The sequence below is a fragment of the Rhipicephalus microplus genome, chromosome 5 (assembly GCF_043290135.1).
Source record: "Rhipicephalus microplus isolate Deutch F79 chromosome 5, USDA_Rmic, whole genome shotgun sequence".
NCBI classification, from domain to species: Eukaryota; Metazoa; Arthropoda; class Arachnida; order Ixodida; family Ixodidae; genus Rhipicephalus; species Rhipicephalus microplus.
In genome coordinates, this window is record NC_134704.1 from 119,152,912 (window position 1) to 119,173,853 (window position 20,942).

At 46.4% G+C, this 20,942-nt stretch overlaps 1 protein-coding gene across 1 annotated transcript in view; it reads right to left on the reverse strand.

The window, feature by feature from the left end:
- Positions 1-20,519: 20,519 nt before the first annotated feature.
- LOC119186788 (solute carrier family 41 member 2) overlaps positions 20,520-20,942 on the reverse strand; it is a 41,701-nt gene continuing 41,278 nt past the window's right edge. Inside the window, exon 7 of the mRNA XM_075894586.1 lies at positions 20,520-20,818. Coding sequence (XP_075750701.1) covers positions 20,520-20,818 — 299 coding nt within the window. The remainder of the gene's footprint in view (positions 20,819-20,942) is intronic.

The following is a 20,942-nucleotide window of genomic DNA, read 5'->3' on the forward strand; positions in this document are numbered from 1 at the left end:
TGAAATGATTCATGGTCATCTTTTAAAGCATACAAACTCCAAATCAAAAATAATTCTTGCCGAGTACTTTAACCTTCCCGGAATAAGTTGGAGCATTAGTTCACATGGTGGTCGTGACGTCACGAGTTCATAATTGCTTCTTGACGTGGCTTTCACATTTTCCCTGAATTAACTAGTGACTGATAACATAACACTGCAACATCATCGTCCTTACTTGATCCAGTGATTGTAAGTAGCACATTGGAAGGTTCTTCTGTGTCCATCGAGAATGGTATTTCGGACCAAAAAGTGATTTCTTTAACTTGTCCCATTACTTGCACGTGGAAATACAAAAACCCACTACCTACCTAATTTAATGATTACACCCGTGCAAATCGTCGCCAGGGACTACGCTGTACTATGTTTCCTAGAAACGCAGTTTCATTATTTCGCTGAGCTAACAAATATATAAGAGCTCTGGGCACGTTTGAAAAACATTGTCAATATTGCGAACATACCTCATTCCGAATAAAAAGAAATGCATCTACCAGGAGTACCCAGGAGTACCCAATGTTATCGGAGCCTTGAACCATAAAGTGTTTGAAGCAAAAGCTCATTTTTTAACACTACGTTACCTTCATTTATGACCCACTGTTCCCACAAATTCTGGTTATACTTGTCAGATGAACGAGATTCAATCTCGCAAATTAAGTATTCAGAACAAGTTGTTAAGGAACCGGAGCATATCGCTAATGAGATGAATAAATTTTTTCAATCAGTTTTTATGAAACACGCCAATATAGTGGTACCACCCCCCTATGCTGTGAAAGTACCCATGGAAGAAATGATTGTAAGTGACGAAGGCATAGTTGCTCTTCCGCTCAAGCTTGTTCTAAGAAAATCCACTGGTCTCGATCAAATTACTAATTTTTATGCTAATATGCGCAATGGACATCTAAATATTTCTTTAAAATATACACGTTCTCTCTGCACACTTCGTAATTACCGGACGACTGGTGCCACGCCACATTAGTCCCTATACACAGATCAGGCTCAAAGCTAGAAATAAGCAACTACCGCCCAGTGTCGCTTACGAGGTCGTGCTGCAAAATATTCGAACATATAATTTTAAAGACCATAATGACACACATAAAAACAAATGAGCTCTTTACAAACATCAACATCGCTTCAGATCAGGTCTCTCAAGTACAGCTCACTTAGCTGTAATAACTCACGACATAGTCAATGCAAATAACGAGAACAGTCAATTAAATGCCGTTTTTAGACTTTTCTAAAGCGTTCGATGTTGTCTCACACAAGGATTTAATAAGAAAAGTATCAGTCTTTGGTATTTATGATAAAAAAGAAGCGTGGATTAACAGTTTTTTTTTGACCAAACAAAAACAGAGAGTAACAATCGACAACCATCTATCGCAACCGCTTGATGTTTACTCTGGAGTCCTTCATGAATCGGTACTTGCCCCACTTTTGTTTTTATATTTATAAGGACATTCAGTTTTCTATTAATATTCCTGTTCAAATGCGACTATTCGCAGACGTCGGTGTTGTGTACACAGTCGTACACAATTCAAACGATCAAGTTAACCACAAGGAATAGATCATTGCAAATAATCTATTCCTGGTGCGATACTTGGGGCATGCAATTAAACACAACCAAAACTCGCTTGATTTCATTCACAAATAAGACCGACTCCTTTCACTTTACATACACTATAGTAAACACTACTATAGATAAAAGCGACCAAGTAAAATACTTCGGTGTTACTTTCTCATCGAACACTAACTGGGAACCACTTGTTGTAGCCATATGTCGTAAAGCGGAGAGGAAGCTATCCTTCCTGAGGAGAAAATTGCGCACTGCACCATCACACCTTAAACTTAATACATAAAAGACTAATTATACTTTGTTTAGAGTACGCCGATCTCATCTGGAGTCCACATCAAGAGCACCTCAATAATAAAATAGAAAGAATACAAAAATTGGCAGCTGGATTTGTATATTCAGACTTCTTGAGGCAATCCAGTTCTGCAGGCTTGCTTGGAAGGGCAAACTTTAAACCTCTTTATTAATGCAGAATTATCTCGCGACTAAAATTTCTTTACAAATTATATCCTGGTCAATTCTGCATATCACGATATCGTTGCCTCTTCGACCCACTCAAACACTCGTCGCGACTGAACCATTCCAAAACTATCCGCCAACCTTTCAGTCCTGTTAACGCGCACAAAAATTCCCTTTTTCCGTCAGCATTCCACCAATGGAATAAACTAGACAACAATATTGTGTGCTGTAACACCATTCAATCATTTATGAACATAATACAGTGTGTCCATTTTGAATTATGAGTTGTTTGACATTGTATCTTCTTTCTTGTTATTCCGGTATGTATTTTCTTTCGATGCTTAGTATGTATTTTCTTGTCTCCACTTCTGCATGGGCCGTGAAAAGTCTGCAGTTTGTTAAAGAAAATGAACCACTAGCCAATGCCGCCATCCCCGCAAGCACTAGCACTACATATCAGCGTATGCCTTATGGTGTTGATTTTTGCCATCGTTACACAGCTGTAAACGGGTTATGGGAAGCATGTGCAATGATTCAACATGTCTGTATGTAATATATTTGAACGTATCGCTATTTCGTGATGGTTCACCCAGTAAACTAATTGCAACGCTATGTCGTTCCCTTCGCATGCTTGACATAACATCCATTCCCATCGTACGTGGAATCTGCATACCGGATTTTTAGGGGCGAAGCTCCTTAGGGCGTGGGCTGTGCATCCCCTGTAGCCTGTATGTAGCCACCTCTAGTTTAGTTCTTGCAGTGTTCACTAGATGGCGGTACCGTCCCCTGTATGTAGCCACCTCTAGTTTAGTTCTTGCAGTGTTCACTAGACGGCGGTACCGTCTCCTGTATGTAGCCACCTCTCGTTTAGTTCTTGTAGTGTTTACTAGATGGTGGTACTTGTAGCTGATGATGAAAAGATGCAAGATGTTATAAACTAGAAAGCGGTACTTGTAGTTGATGAAAGACGCGAGATCTTATAAAATAGGAATGATGTCACATATGGCGCGTGTCATTGGTTGAAGGCAATCGTTCGATTTAGTGCGGCGACGTACGCTAGGGGGAGCGATGTAATAAAATCGAGTGGGCAAAACGTACAGAGGATTCATGGTTTACCAGGTTTACCTCCGGAGCTTCGCCCACTCATCATCATTCACTTCGTGGATATGGCGGAATTTTTTTCCCTGAAAAATGGTGTGAAGGCTGTGTGCCATTTTTTATTATATAATGAAGGAACGACAATGTTTTCACATTGTTCCCTCATCTTGAATTTATATTTGTTGACTTCGAGTTAAGAGCCATTCACTTTTACTCTTCTATTTGATGCAGCAGATAAGAAATGTGTATTTGTGTTGCGACATTTTTTTGTTTCCTGACCTCCAATGCACCGTATGCTCTGTCCCCCCTCCCTCCCCCCTTCCTTCCCTCCCCCCTTCCTTCCCCCCCCCAAAAATCCTGGAATCCCAACGTTAAATATATGGGACGACATAGTGTGACCAGTCCCAGTGCACAATACATTGGACAACGTTTTGCGGAAAAGTGACATCCCATAGAGAAAGACAACGTGGCAATAGTAGAGAACGCAACAGTTCCCCAGGTGGCATCGCTTTTCTTCAGTTCAGTTGTGTTCAAGATTCTAGGTTTAGGATTTCGTCGTGATTTTCAGCTGCGAACAAATGAAGTCTTTTTTCATACCAAAATTTCTCCGGCCTGAACTTTTTAACGCTATCATGCTCAATTCTTCCCCGATAGCGTATAGCGAGTTTTCCCATAGTAAAAAAGATTGCGCGGTCATGCGGTTTCGGGCCTATTGATAAATACACAGCGTTAGATCCCTAGTAGCGTCGCCAAAAGTTATTGCATAGTACCATGAAATGAATGAGTTTTACAGAAAATTTATTACGCTTGCTCTTTATTTATATAGTTAACTGAATCGTACTGTTCGTACCCATTGCCGTATTATAAGCTATCAAGGAATTTTTAGAAACTTGTAGAGCCAATGAATATGCTTCATCCCGATATTAAGTAAATATGAACTTGTGCATACTTTCTTTCCTGTGAAACTGGCCCTTTTGGTGTCCTTGATACTTTCCCCGATAACTTCAGCTAATGTTGGGGGTGTGCTTTATGACGCTTTAGCACGTGTTTGTTTCGCCTTACTCACCACCCATTATTGATATTGTTACCACATATGCAATTTAGGTATGTGCGCCCCGCCGCGGTGGTCTAGTGGCTAAGGTACTCGGCTGCTGACCCGCAGGGCGCGGGTTCGAATCCCGGCGGCGGCGGCTGCATTTCCGATGGAGGCGGAAATGTTGTAGGCCCGTGTGCTCAGATTTGGGTGCACGTTAAAGAACCCCAGGTGGTCAAAATTTCCGGAGCCCTCCACTACGGCGTCTCTCATAATCATATCGTGGTTTTGGGACGTTAAACCCCACAAATCAATCAAATCAATTTAGGTATGTGCATCTGTGTAGCGGGGAACAGGGTGGTGCGAGACGAAGAGGACGTTCGCCGGACCAATGCTGAAACCGCTCAGCTGTGAAGGGTCTGTGACGAGCTTTCTGAGCGGGGCCTGGTCACCCCTGTGTGGCGGGGCCGTGACGAAAGCCTTGGCCATATCACTAGTCAGCCGCGAATGAATCACGACGTGGCGACGGATTTCTAGTTTCGCTGATGTCTGTCACACATACCGATGGTTGCAAAAGAGCTAACGGCACCGCCGTGTTGTAGGGCGGACTGGTGGGCGGATGAGGAATGGTTTCGTCAACCCAACCACCTTGTCGCTGCAGCTCTTCACGTACTATTGCCCGAACAGTAGCGGCAAGGTCGGCAGACCGGCGCACGTCAACACTGGCAACCATTGTCACATTTGCCAGCCTACCAATTTTCGGGGCAATACGAAAGGTCTTCAGCTTCTCCAAAGTACGGCAGTGACGTTGGATGGCGGAGACGGAAGTAAGGTCTTCCCTGCCTATCAAAAAAATGTAAACGTCCTCTGCTGTACCCTTCAAAAGATGTTCGACCATGTCCTCTTCAGACATATACGGGTATATGATCTTTCAGAGCATCAAAACCTCCTCTAAGTAGCTGGTACACGTTTCTCCAGGAGTTTGAGCTCTTTGAGCCAACCTGCTTTCCGCACTTTTCTTTTTCGAATCAGAGTCTCCAAAGCATTTCTTGAGTTCTTCAGCGGAACGATCCCACGTTGTTAAGGAATCTTCGTGGTTTTCATACCACATCAGGGCGGTTTCCGTGAGAAACAGCGCGACATTAGCCAGTCGGTCAGTGGTATCCCAGCAGTTGTACCAGCTTACCCTTTTGTAATGTGTCAGCCTTGCATTCACATCATCTCCTGCTCTTACCGTGAACGGGCGGGGTTCCATATAGTGATACCAAGGTGCAGCCGGCACTGAACTTTGCATGGTTGAGGAGCCATGATGGTTGTCGGTGGCAGACCAGCAAGACGACGGCTCCGGCGAAGTTGAAACAGCTGTGGCTCCGTGGTTCGTCGACGTGCTGTTACCGAGCACCTCCATCACTCTGTTACTTCTACGAGAGGGGTTTATTCAGAGCCGACGTAACGGTCGACTTGAAGGTATACAATGAACGCGCACCAGAGACCTCTTGCCGCCAAGCGATCGTCCTCTTTGTCTCGCACCACTCTGTTCTCCACTACACAGATTCACATACCTAAATTGCATATGTGGTAACAATAATGTCGGTATTGCCTTCGGCAGATTAAGTTATTGAACACTGGTATGTATCCCAAATTGTCTTATAAATATTCACGATGGTACATTTTACAGTGCTCATAAAATGTACCATCACAAGTAAAAATGAGAAAAAGAAAACATAGGGTGGCGTTCTTTTGTTCCATAATATTGCACGGAAGACCCATATATTGCGCAACACTCATGCTTACGTCTTCACGTAGGTGAGATCATGATATCGGTACGTTGTCGAAGCATACTAGAGCTTTGCTACGTATACATGCATACACGCACATAATAAAGAGAACCAAACGATCGACAAAACTTCATTTTGGCAAATATCATTGACGTAATAAAGTAAAAGCATTATAACGTTCCAAACAACAAAAAATAAAACAAGAAAGTGGGCTTGTCATCACATATCAAAGCGCACAAGGTGCATTGAGCCCTGAAACTGCACCTGATCCACTGCGCTGGAGCGAAAAACATGGCATCGCTAGGACAAGGTGGAATTGCCGTAACTTGGCGTAGAAGACGACGCATGCGCAGTGAGATGAGTGGTCACGTACACGTAGGGGCGCAGCTCTTCTTCTCGAACGGCCGATTTATCGCCCAAGTAATAAAGCAACGTGTAGACCATGGTGAGAAACCTCGTGCCCAGGAAGTCGCCGCAACCCGTCAGGCAGGAGATGGCCGCGTTGTCGGGGTCGATGCCCCAGTTCCAGAGGTGGTACACGATGAGGCGCGCCAGCTACAGCAATACCAGAACCTTCACAATTCGAGTGTTGGTTACTCAGGCATAATATTACTAGTTGCAGTCGCACGTGTCAAAGCCACGACATAATTATTAGGCATGTCGTAGTAGATAGCTTCAGAAATTTTGACACCGCCTACTGCCAAAGTGTACTAGTCGCTAGGGCGTTTGGCTGCTGACTCGTAGGTTGTGAGATTGAATCCCGATTTCGGTGGCAGCATTTTTGATGGAGGCGAAAATTCTGTAGGCCTGTGTTCTCAGGTTTGGGTGCACGCTAAAAAACCTCAAGTGGTTCAAATATTCGGAGCCCTCCACTACGGCGCCTTTCATAATCATATCGTGGTTTGGGGCAATAAACTACACCTATTATCACCATGGGAACAAATCGCAGCCCCGGCGGTCGTATATTCGACGGAAGCCTATGTACTTGAGGCGCATGTTTGAGGCCCATGTGATTTCATTTAGGTGAACATTCAAGAACCTCTCGCGGTAGAAATTTCCGGAGCCATGCTCTATGGTCTCTCGCATATTCATACGGTGGTTTTAGAACGTTAAGCCGAAACAATTATATTGCGGCTAATTTCAGTAACGGCCCCGTCGTGGTGGTCTTGTAACTAAGGTACTCGGCTGCTGACCCGCCGGTCGCGTGATCGAATCCCCGCTGTGGCGGCTGCATTTCCGATGGAGGCGGATATGTTGTAGGCCGGTGTGCTCAGATTTGGGTGCACATTAAAGAACCCCAGGTGGTCAAAATTTCCAGAGCCCTCTACTATGGCGTCTTTCAAAATCATATCGTGGTTTTGGGATGTTCAACCCCACAAATCAATTTCAGTAACGAGTACCAGCACCTGTTTTGTTACACTGCCATCACTTTCGCCTATCCTGTCACAGACATCTACGTCAACCATGTTTCGCATCTACGTCAACCGACGTCGAGCTTCGACCAACACCAAGCGACGTGACTTCGTTGCTTGCCAGAGTTGATGTCAATTTGACCCTCTCGAAACAGCATTAGACTGAGCTACGTGAACTGCTATATAAAAGTGCTCAGCATCCAGTTCGAAGGTTCGTCAGATACTGATCATCAAATATCAAATAATTTCGTATACCGACGCCTCAACCACAAAACAACACCCTCACCGCGTTTTGGCAAAAGAACGTGACGTAATAAGTGCTCAAGTTGAAGAGGTGCTGCAAGATGACAATATGCAACCTTCCAAGAGCGCCTAGTTATCTCCGGTCCTTCTCGTAAAGAAAAAAAAAGATGGGTCACCGTGCTTCTTCGTAGACTACAGAAAAGTACAGCGTGACTGAAAAAGACGTCTACCCGCTGCCCCGCATCGATGATTTTCTCGACAGACTGTGGTAGGCCAAGTATTTTTCATTCATATACTTGAAAAGTGGCTACTGCGAGATCGAAGCTCATGAAAGACATCGTGAAAAAACTGCCTTCGTTACATCGAATGGCCTATACGAATTCAAAGTGCTTCCCTTAGGCCCCTGTTCTGTACCTGTGACGTTTCATATATTTATGGACACGTCTTACTGGTCTAACGTGGCACACCTGCCTAGGTTATCTGGATGACGGTGTCGTGTTTTCTGCGGCCTTTTACGAACACATGAAGCGTCTGCAGGCAGTGCTGGAAGCGCTCCGCACTACTAACCTGATGTCGAATCCAGAAAAATGCCACTTCCGCCATAAAAAATTAAAGTTTCTCGGTCATGTTGTCAGTGTGGATGGTGTTCGACCAGACCTTGACGAAAGCTCCGCCGTGGCCTCGTTTTCTGTTCCCCGTGATAAGAAGGCAGGAAGTCGCTTTCTAGGGCTCTGTGAGTATTATCGCCGCATTATATTCAATTTTTCTAAGATTTCTGAACCACTCGCTCACTCGTGAAGACGTGTAATTTGTGTAGGAGGAAGAACAGGACGCAGCTTTCTCTGAACTACGGGAGCGTTTTCAGACACCACCAGTCCTCGCTCACTTTGACCAAGGTGCTGATACTGAGATTCATATTGACGCCAGTAACGCGAGTCTTGGTGTTGACCTCGCCCAACTACAAGAGGGCACGGAGCAAGTTATAACACTCTTTCCCGCCCCGACGTAAACTACTTTGCGTCGGAGAATGAGTGCCACGCTGTTGTATGGGCCACGATGAAATTCAGGCCTTACCATCATGGACACCACTTCAAGACAGTGAACGACCATCTTGTGCTGGTTAGCCAACCTACGGGACCCGTGCGGGCGATTGGCACGGTGAATTATTCGTCTGCAGATATCCAACTTCACGATCACTTAAAAATCGGGCCGCAAGCAAGACGATGCTGATTAAGTTCTCCCACGCCCCTGTCGAAGTTTGTGGCCACGACACCAAAGATGACGGTGGTTTCCTTGGGGCCCTTACTACAACGAATGTCATTACAGGACTGCGCGCGGTTGACGAAATACGCGCAGTTATTGAAAACTTAAAAGACGTAACTCTTGCATACAGCATTGTATTTCTCGAAGTTTGTCGTCATTCTGCCTGCGAGGTGGGTCCCTGTGAAAGAAACCTCTAATGGCATCGATAGAACTTATCTTCTAGTCATGCCAACTGACATGCGTGACGACATTCTTCTTCCCTGCCACGATGAGCCCACATCTGGTCACTTAAGTTTCTCTCGAACTCTCGCTCGAGTTTGACAAGCGTACTACTAGCCTAAGCTTTACGCATTCGTTAAGCGATACGAGAAAATCTGCCGGGATCGTCAACGCCACAGATCCCCGCCACTGAAGCCGGCGGGGCGGGCTTCTTCAACCAATGAAACCACCTAGGGTGCCATTAGTTGAAATGGAAATTGATTTTCTTGGGCCCTTTCAGCTGTCATCTGCCGGCAACAAGTGGATCTTAGCAGTCATAGACTATTTGACGAAGTACGCCGAAACAAAGGCACAACAGCGCGCTGCGTATTTCGATGTTGCGCAACTTTTTATGGACCAGATCGTTCTACGACAAATTGACCCATCGTGCGCAATCAGACACAGAGGAACAGCATTCACAGCCCAGCTCATTCATGACGTATTCAAGGTCAGCAACACGAGCCATCACAAGACCACGGCATATCATCCACAGAGCAACGGCTTGACAGAGCGACTCAACAAAACCATCGCTGACATGTTATTCATGTACATAGATGTCCTTCATACGACCTGAGAACAGGTGCTACCGTACGTCACATTCGCGTACAATACTGCCGTCCAGAAAACTGCGCGATTCATGTCTTTCCGTCTTGTCTATGGACGTGATGTCCAGACCAGTCTGGATGGGATGCTTTAACACAATGGTGATGCTTTGATCACTCGTGACACTGTGCAACTTAACCAGTATTCCGAAGAAGCACACCAGTTAGCGCGCATACACATTATGCACCAGCAGAGTACAGATGCATGATTCTACAACGTTTGCCATCGACAAGTTGACTACCATCCTGGCGATCAAGTTTGGGTGTGGGCTCCAGTTTAACGCCAGTGTTAGTCAGAAAAACTCGGCTTACTCGGTGTACTTTAGACTGTGTAAAGTGTCAAAACACGTGAGAAATGTCAACTACGAGGTAGTTCCTGATGGGGCCTTCTTGCAATGGTGTCAAAAGTACTCGTCGAATATTACGGACGTAGCGCGACTGCGCAAGAACCTTATTGCTTTGTTTTTGCGTATGCGCGTATTGTGTACTTGTTTGCCCCGACTTTGCCTTTGTACTTTCAGAACATCGGAGCGATGCCTATCTTTATTTTGTTTTCGGGGGGGGGGGGGGGATATTAGCATTTGCCCACTAGGTACGGCGAGCGCGAGCCATGGCTGTCCGCTAGAACTAAATATGATGTTTTGGGTCAGCGCGTAGTCTATCATGTTGTTATTGAATCAGCCATCTTGCCAGTTTTTTGTGCGTCTGCCCACTGGCTCTGTTCTTCCGAGTAGAAGACTTTTTCGTAATGTAGTCACCCCCATGGACATGTGTACTATCAGCGTGAGTATTTAGGGGACGTACGTTTCTCAAGTTGTCGAAGTTGGTCCTACTATTGTAATTGGAGACCCCTTCGAACTGAGCCAGCCAGTCCTCGACATCATCCAAGACGGAACCGTGGAACACCTCCAGCACAAGTGGCTTCCGCAGCGTAGGAGGCGTGGCTGCAGCGCCTTCCAGAGCATTGGAGGCTGCAACGCCATCCAAGGCGTTGGGGGATGTCCCTGACATTATCTCGGGCAGAGGACCGAGCTCAGGAGGTAGTCCTCGGAGTCTTGAGATTTCGCGGTGAACAGGTGTTGTCACTGCAGGTACAGGGTTCTAAACGCCTCCTACATGGAGGCGTTTAGAACATCGGGTGGGGGTTACACAGCACCTCCAACAGCTGTCACGTGCTACGAAAGGTCCTTTACTTAGAAGATCTGAGCCGGTGGGGAGACGCATAGAAACAGGCAAGATGGCTGACTCAATACAACAAATAGCCAGAGCGTGAACTACCCCAGAACATCTTCCTCCATTCTAGCGGGCGGCCATGGCTCGCGCTCGCCGTACTTAGTGCGCAAGTGGCAATATTATTAGATGCGAAGCAGCTCTTATCTAGCTTGTGTAGCGCTGTCCGTTCATGTCTCTGTGCCAATGCACCGCAGGTTTTGGGGAGGTGCCGAGTAGATCACGCTTTTACTCGCAAGGCGTGGTGACGTCACTCTCTCTCTCACCTGCCGCGAGCTCGACACGTGTGAGCTCTCTCTCACTTCACCATCTCCATCACTCACAACGCTCGAGCAAAGGTTAATGCAATCGTTGCACAGCCTCCGTTTGCGAAATGGGTGCGCTTTTCAGGCACAGCGAAGTAACAACTGAGACGCTTGTTGCGTTATACTGTAGCTTAGTACGCTTCGCGCGTCCTTTGTGCGTGAGAAACGTGGGGCACGTTTCGATCTGCTTGCCAGTATGCGCGTGACCTTCAAATTTTTTGCTATCGCGTTCAATGCTTCGCCTTTTTATCGCGTTAGAATCAACACGTTAAGTAATCACACATTCGCCCACCAACAAGTTTTTCTTCGCGGAGTGAGAGTTTTCGAAGTCAGGTTTAAAAGGTGAAATGGGGAAGGTGATATATTACTTGAGAAACTTTCCATTCCATAGGTGACGAGTGAAGCTACTAGAGAAAATAGCTCAACTTCTCGTTATAACCAGATTGAGCTCGGAGGCACTCCACGATAATTATAATGTAGCATGATCTTAACAATTGGAGATATGTACGCAGTCACCCGCACCACTCGCCATTTAGTGCCTACTACCTTATTGTATTCATGGTACACAGGGACGGCCTACTGCTCTCCCATAGTTGTGCACCAAATACTCAAAATCCTTAGACATGCGACAACTTTCTGTGGCAGCACAACCAAAGCTACGTGGGCGGAGCTTCTGCACATGTGTTACTACTCAAAGTAGGCTGTTTTCGTGCGATTCAGAGTTCAGTTTCACAAGCGTATCGAAATCGTACTTCTTAGCACAACCATCATACAATGAATCTTACATTTATTGAGGAGAAAGTGAATCAAATATTCATTTTTTTAAAGAGAAGAAGACAAAACTTCTGTGAAGCGTTGAAATTTATTTTAGAAAAAAAAGCAAGGTACGGCCGAACATCTACTGGGCTATTAGAACAACGCGAAACCAAGAAATCATTCCCTAAATTTCTGCGCATACTTGGTCGGCATCATTGTTTTTCTTCTTCAGAGATGTAAGAACTGTCCGAGATGTAGGAACTTTCTGGAGACACTCACGCTATTTCTTCAGGGGTCGCGAAGGCAACCACGAGAAGCAGAAATCTTGGCACCTATCCGGCATGAGCGGGCAATCTGACGTTCGTGAATCTAAGTGGGTAAAACGTAACCTTTACTCAGCCAAGAACGCTGTTTTCCTAGAGTCAATAGCGGGGTAACGCGTCTGTTACTCAGGAAAAGTGCCAGAAACGACTCCCTCCGTAGACGCCAAGGGGAGTGGTGTTACGGTACGCGATCTTCAACGTTGTATTATCAACCATATTAGGCAGCTGAAACACCGACCACGTGTGCTACGCAATTTAGAAAAAGGTTCATTGGTTTTACGTTACAGTTTCCAACCACACCTTTCCTTCCAAAGAGCTTGTATTGCAAAAGACTGGCAGGTGACTGGTGTCACTTTCAAAGCGGCTATGATGATTGGAGTCCGAGTATAACTTATGATATCACATCGCGCATAAATTCTCGGTCATTTCATGCGCGGGAAACAAAATATTTCACAACGCACCACTGTCTTCACTTCTCCCTCCTTTGATGAATACAGATCACCTAATGAACACACACTCATGCTCGCCCACATGCTCTAATGTGATCTTGCTGTAACCGAGCGATGCGATCGTTGTTTACCGGTGCTGGGAAAAGATGAAATAGCACCAGAAACAAGGAAATAAGAAACAGAAAAGAACAAAAACCTGAATGATTGATTGTTTTACCAGTAAAGCAAACAATGTCGAACCTAATATTAACATCTTTTCTTTTTATACTTTCCATTCAGCAACGCAGTATATAAAAGTTAGCGTTCGTAGACTACGTGCAGAAGCGTAGTAAAAAAGGGCGCGTTTGGGCTTCGTTGCCTTGGCTGTGCTGTCACAGAAAGTTGTCGCCGAATATAGTGAACACTCTTTCCGCCCGTTTATCTGCGATAGAGAGGATGCCAGAATGCGAAGCTAGCTCCTTTGCCCGCCGGAAGATACGCCGAAGTGATTTCGCCAAACAACGCGTTGTTTGGCGTTGCGAGGGTTAGCAGTGCCGATCGCGTTTGTGAATAGCGACGTCGTGCCTACAATACCGACGAGGCGTGGGCCAGCGAAGCCGAGTTCAAGCGTCGGAAGGGGAAGATCAACGACACCGACGAGGTGCGAGAATGAAGACAGCGCGCACGTAACACCGACGAGACGCAAGCCAAGGAAGTCAAGCGCAAGCGTCTTCAACGCGTCGGCAACACCAACGAGACGCGAGCCAAGGATGTCAAGTGGAAACACCGACAGAGGAGGGGCAACGCTGACGAATCCTAGACGTCGTCGTCGTTTTACAACGTCTTGAAAGCGCCACGCGCCCTGTTCTGAAGGACCTGCCCGCAAGCGCCGGGCTCCACCGGGCGAACAGGGGGTGACGTGTAAGAACGATCAGGACCTTCTCTAAGACACTACAGGTCCGAGTGCGTTGCCATGCGCATCGGTGACGTCTCAATCCTCCTGCTGTACGTCACTCCCAACCTGCCGAAGGAGCAGGTTCAGAGCTGTCTGGAGAAGACGCTGACTGATTGAAGCGAGGCGTGTCGATGTACGCCTCTTATAGTCGCTGGAGACTTCAACGTTTTCGTCAGCGGAGGAGGACCAGAATGGCTCACCGATAAAAGGAATGCGCTTCGAATTGGCCTTTGCCAACTTCGATGCAGAATGTCCGCAGGAACCTCTTAACATGTACTTCACCGATCACAAGGTGGTGATCATCAAGGTGAAACGCGCGCCTGCTCCTGTCCAGCGCCCGTGTCCACTCTAAAGAAATGACTAGACCTCTACCAGCCATCGCTTCAAACAAATCTTCCAGTGCTCACCGCAGGACCCGCGTTAGCGCCTTTTCAAACCGTCACGCCACACGTGCTAAACGCTGATGCTTCGCACCCCTTCAGGGTTGTGTTAAAGGAAACCGTTCAAAATTTTAATATTAAAACTCCAATCCCTAGTGCTTCTTCAACGTCTACCTAGATTTAAGTACATGGGCTTATAGCTTTCCTACCTCCATCGAAATCGGGGCCGATGCAGAGTGGATAGGATCCCGAGACCTGCTGCTGACGCTCGAACACCTTATTTAATAGACCACCGTGGTGGGATTCAGATAGGACTGGTGCTTTTGTGAGAAGTAGCTAAACAGTCTATAAAATGCCTTGTAGGCCGATTGGTGTAGTTAGTTAAGTCGACTTATAACTTATACCAGTACTTAAGAATTCCCCCTCTGTTCTTCACAGCATTTCCTGTCACCCTTTTTATTACAATAGGCTTCTACAGTCACCGTGGCTCTCGCGACATTTTAGGTATCGCTACTTCACTAAAGAGGACTTGATTTCGTAATACATGGCAGAGAGTGGCGTTTGTCTAAAAATATCGTGTTGCTCATGCTTATCATAATGTACTTCTGTACCTCGTTGTTGGAATTTTTACGTGTACATTGCTTTCAATTCACACTACTACACCCTAATTCTGACCTCCTACATTACATACTTTCCTGAAGGCCCTTTGAAGGGTGCAGTAAAAAAATAATAGGATAGCCTAGGGGAAATATCGAACGGCTAGAAAACAACGTGCTTAGATGAAGAAATTGTGGGTTATCATATAGAGTATGTGATCCGGATACTTGCAATTTGAAAAGGTGAATGTGACTAGCGAGTATTTTCCTTTGTTTGTCTCGCCTTTCTTTTTATTCCGCTTGTGAAGTGTTGCATGCAATATGTCTGTTGAAGCATCTGTCTAGGAGGCATCCGCGTCACCTTTCGCACTCATATGGTTTCGGAACGCCAAACCTCCCAAAGAGCAAAAACAAATTAATAATGCTATAATAAATATCATTAGTAATAATTATAATATTAAAACAATAATGCAAGGAACAATAAAACTATCCTAATGAACTGACATGTGAAAACTGACGGCTAAAGTCAATCCACACATCCTCCATTCCTCGTGCGTATGCCCCAGGCTAGGCTTAAAGCACCATTATTGACGAGTGGGCAGTTACAGCACCGTGACTTCTTGTTCAAGGAAAAAAAGTACCAGGCCTGCGCGGGACGCGCAGCACTGTCAACGCGAAAGCTGGAAGAGCGGCATTTCTGAAAACTTTTTTTTATTCGTGCATTGTGTAATCACTACGAACACACTAGCAGGGTATCGATTATGCCATAAATAACTATTCTTTGTGGTAGGAAGGCATCCACTATGCCATTCTTGGTCAAAACGTGATTGGCATTGTGTGATGCCTGGTTGTTCCTTTGCTGTTCTGAAACACCTAATTACATATAATAACACGATTCCTTTCTCGACATGAAAGCTGCCTAGTGTTAATCTGAAACGAAGTTTCACGCACGAGGTTTTAAGCACCAGTGTAGCTTAGTGGTAAAATACAGGTGTTGCAGCCAGGGGACCCGGTTTTGAACTCTAGTTGGGCCTCGGAGTTTTTATTTATTTCGCTTGTTTCCTTTTTTTTCACAGCGCACGATAGCAAATACGGACACCGGCGACGGACAAAACAGCACAAAAACCCTTGTGATTTCATAATATCGTTACGGGAGGGTACACAGAGAAACGAGGTTACAACTAAGATATATTTTCACGACGCCAAGCCTAAGCCGAGATTGCAAGCCAGAGCGTGCCCCACATTCCAGAATCACGTCATCTTTCTCGCTGTCTTGATTCTTCAGCGTAATGTAGTCTCGTAACATGACCCCCGGGTGCAGAAGCACCCTCTCGGTGCTATGAAGTTGCGGAGTGGTGGAGCTTAAGCCGGGAGACATGAACAATGTCTGTAGACACTGGAGATGACAACTTCAGTGGGGCTATCTCGAAGGTAACGTTGGTCACCTGGCGCAGGACGCGATAGGGTCCTGGGTACTGGGAAAGCAGCTTCTCCGAGAGACCAACAGAGCCGAGTTAGTGTCCACAACACAAGGTAACCCGGGGCAAAAGAGAAGTCATGATGATGTGTGTCGTAACGTTGCTTCTGTTGCTCTTGCGATGCTAAGAGGCACTTCCGAGCGACTTCTCGTGCTTTGTGAGCTCTGGTGATAGTGTCACGGGCGTATTCAGTCAGCGAATCGACAGCTGTCGGAAAGATGGTGTCGAAATGTAGAGTCGGGTCGCGGCCAAATAAGAGGTAGAATGGTGAAAACCCAGCGGTGTCGTGGTGTGAGGAATTGTACGCAAATGTGACAAATGACAATGCAACGTCCCAGTCTGCGTGGTCAGAGGAGGCGTGCATGGAGAGCATGTCAATGAAAGTCCGGTTGAATCGTTTGGTAAGCCCATTAGTTTCTGGATGGTAGGCCATCGTAAATTTATGTTTGGTTTTGCAAGAGCGAAGCAGGTCGTCAATAACTCGGGAGAGGAAATAGCGTCCACGATCTGTGAGGAGTTGGCATGGAGCACCATGATGGAGGAAGACATCGTACAGAAGAAAATCGGCAACATCTGTGGCAGAGCTGACTGGCAAAGCCCACGTGATGGCATGCCGGGTTGTATGATCCGTAGCGACAGTTATCCATTGTTTTCGGAGGTAGACTGATGGAACCAACCTAGGAGATCAAGACCAACTCTAAAGAAAGGGTCAATAGGAATATCTAGTGGATGGAAGAGTCCGGCAGGAGTCACAGGGGTCTTTTTTTTCGACATTGGCACTGGTCACATGCGACGATGTAGCAGTGCACGGAACGAGAAAGCCTGGGCCAGTAAAATGGACGCTGCATGCGGTCGTAAGTCCGAGAGAGACCAAGGTGACCGGTGGTGGGGGCGTCATGGAGCTGGGCGATAACACTTGAACGTGGGTGGGAAGGCACCACAAAGAGCACTTCGCGCCCATTTGTGTTGACATTGTAGCGGTACAAGGTGCCCTCTTTAAGTACAAACAGTCGAGTAGACGGATGGGGCGTTTGAGAGTTCAGCTTCTCAATAATATCACGCAAGACGGGATCTCGGCGCTTTTCATCACGGATGTTGCTCAAAGCAGAAAGAGAGAGCACACATGGCGGCGCTTCATCTAAAGTTTCAGGAGGGTCCACTGGATGGCGGGACAAGCAGTCAGCGTCATGGTGTAAACAGCCAGATTTATAAGACACTGTGTAGTCATATTCTTGGAGCCGTAGTGCCCAGCGACCAAGACGCCCAGTGGGATCCTATAACGACGAGAACCAGTAGAGGGCGTGGTGATCAGTTGTGATAGTGAAAAATGACCATGTGAGTAGGGCCGAAATTTGCCAACCGCATAAACTAGAGCAAGGCATTCCCTTTCAGTATAGAGTAGTTCCGTTCGGCCGCAGAGAGCAGACGGCTGGCATATGCGATAACGCGGGCGCAGCCGGTTTGATGCTGGATCAAAACAGCACCGATTCCATGGCCGCTGGCATCAGTGCGAACTTCTGTTGGGGCAGACATGTCAAAATCGGCAAGAATAGGTGGTGTTGTGAGCAACGCGATGAGATTGGAGAACTACGAAGCCTGCGCAGCGCCCCAAGAGAATCAAACATCCTTCTTCAGCAAGTCCGTAAGAGGTCGGGCCACCTCCGCAAAATTGTTTACAAAACGTCGGAATTAAGAACATAGACCTAAAACTCTTCGCACTTCCTTAGTGCTGGTCGGGACGGGGAAGTTTCACACAGCTCGAACTTTATCAGGATCAGGGCGTATGCCAGAGGGGTCCACGAGATGGCCCAACATGGTTATTTTCTGGCGTCCAAAGCGGCACTTCGATGAGTTCAGTTGCAGTCCTGCGTTACGAAAAATTGAAATGATGGAGGAAAGGTGGTCGAGATGTGATTCAAAGGTCGGAGAAAACACAATCACGTCGTCGAGGTAACATAGACAAATTGACCACTTGAACCCGCGCAAGAGAGTGTCCATCATTCGTTCGAAGGTGGCTGGAGCACTGCATAATCCGAACGGCATGACCTTAAAGACCATCAGGGGTCACAAAAGCAGTCTTCTCGCGGTCCAAGTCGTCGACATCAATTTGCCAGTACCCTGAGCGAATGTCGATGGAGGAAAAATACTTAGCGCCATAAAGGCAATCCAGGGCGTCGTTAATGCGCGGTAGCGGGTAGACGTCTTAGTGATCCGGTTCAGATGTCGGTAGTCGACGCTGAATCGCGAACTGTTGTCCTTTTTCTTTACAAGAACAACAGGGGAAGCCCATGTACTGGAAGATGGTTCAACTATGTTTTTGGCGAGCATCTTCTCGACTTCTTTTTGAATGTCCTGACGCTCCGCAGGAGAAACGCGGTACGGCCGTCGATGTACCGGAGATGCATCGCCAGTGTTAATGCGGTGCTTCAAAATGCTGGTTGTCTCGCTCGCTGTCTGTCTTGATTCTTCAGCGTGATGTAGTCTCGTAACAACATCTTTCTCTGTAATACATTAGTCGCAGTCTGAAAACATAAACTTTACTGCCAAAGTTTATGTATAGCTACGGTGGAGATTACACCCGGAAATACTGAACACAAAATTACGAACACAAAATGTACCAATATAGTCATGCAAAAAAAACCCTCCCACTGCGCATGGGCAGTAGTTCTATGAAACTCAATCAGCGAACATGGAAAAGCGGACGCAACTATTTACCTTTTGGTGCCCTGGAGTGCGTTTACGAGTTTAAGAAATAGATGGCGCCAACGACTCGTGGTGGATGAAAAAGAGTCAAAGCCGCGGTTTAATTCCCTCTGAAAGCATGTCTTATTGTTGGTGCTTACGCTTCGCATTTCTTCACAGGGCGTAAGTTGTCCAGCACCGGACGCGTTAAAGAATAATTCGGTACAAGTCACGTATGTTTCTGTTTTATTGCAATTTACAGTTTCACTTGGTGATAGTGATTTCTCATTTTTTCTTAATGATTGATATGTGAGATTTAACGTCCCAAAACCACCATATGAATATGAGAGACGCCGTAGTGGAGACCTCCGGAAATTTCGACCACTTGGGGTTCTTTAACGTGCACCCAAATCTGAGCACATGGGCCTACAACATTTCCGCCTCCATCGGAAGTGCAGCTGCCGCAGCCGGGACCTGAATCATTTTTTTTTCATTAATTGAAACATAGGCTTCTCAGTTAAATATTTTAGTTATATTTTGATATATTTAGGTATATATTTTTATATATATTCGCTTATTTACTCATATTTGATACTGTGATTATGTACACGATCTTGGCAGCTTGGTACATTATATAGGTGCTTCAAGATAAAAAAATAACACGGGAAACAATGGGTTCGTTCGCACAAGTGCTTTGATGAACAAAACTAAAGGGCTATAAGCGTTACTTCAGTATTCTTTAGGTCCAACAGACGAGTTAGCCCAAGGTGAAAGAGAAAAAAGAAACATATGAAAAATATTCTAGCCAGAGAAGATAATTGCTTCCTACCGAAGGTGAGATTCAAATTGCGAGAGTTAATCTTGCGTCACCCTTTTACCGGGCGATTTGTTCCGATCCACTAGTTATTTCTTGGAAAGAAAGAATTTGGGACGTGTTGCAAATGCAGTTACAGCTTGTGAGTTCCTGCGTCTGGTATCGTAACCTGAGAAATATAGAAGGTGCGACGTGTCGATCTTGTATTGACTTTTGTTTAGTTGAAAAAAAAGAATTTTAAATGGCATACACAAGAAGAAAGGATAACGTAATTGAGCCAGCTTTGGCAAGCCGACCTGTTTTGAAGCCACCAGTGTCAGCCCAACTTGTGATATTTCACTGCAAGATCAAGTACGCAACGATCCTTGCCGATATTGCGGCGCGATGCGGAGTATGGCACGCAGCAGATTTCATTTTAAATCCTTTTGTTCGGTGCAGACCAGCCACCTCACGCAAGAGGTTCAGGAACGAAATGCCACCGAGGCCACTGAAACCCAGCGCACGCTCTGACATTTTGATCATGTGTTGGATTGACACTGTGGGCTTTACTCGTGTGATGATGCACCCTTCTTTTTTTTTTCCTTCCTCAAGGCCCCGCAAAGACCGCAGCTGCAGCCATCGAATAAGGCGTCCAATGCTCAACGATTTGAACTAAAGCAGCAGTTGTCCTCCTGTCTACTTTATCGGGTGTATTTGTGCGTCGACACCTGGGAGTGTTTGTCAGCGCTGCTCGTAGCCCTGATGGTCGCGTGCGGAATACTTATGTTTTTCCTCCTGTGTCTAAACGAAAAGTGAATTCTTCGCGTTTCGTAATTACGCAACATTATCGGTGGGGACCCACCTGCCCTAGCGATGCACCACAATAGGCTGCGAAGAAGGTGATGGTCATGGAGACCTTGCCGAAGCGCAGAATCCTGGAGAGCACAGCGAACAGCGTCTGACCGGGCACCACGACACCGACGAGCACGTAGGCCACGTTGGCCATCTCCCCACCCTGGTAGTACATCTGTAGGGGCCCCACGCAGTTGTGTTCCCCGAACGGTATGTCTCCCAGTGGCGTCACCCGGTTCAGGTAACTGGACAAGCTGCAGCTAAAGACGGCCGCCACGTTGCCGCCCAGCGCTGCAATTGGTTACCGTCAGGCACGCGAAGCAGAGTATTTCATGGTTGGTTCGATCGTGATTCGAAACGAACTTCTTACACGTAAATGTTTTATGCTGGGGTACACCACCACTCCACTCACGCC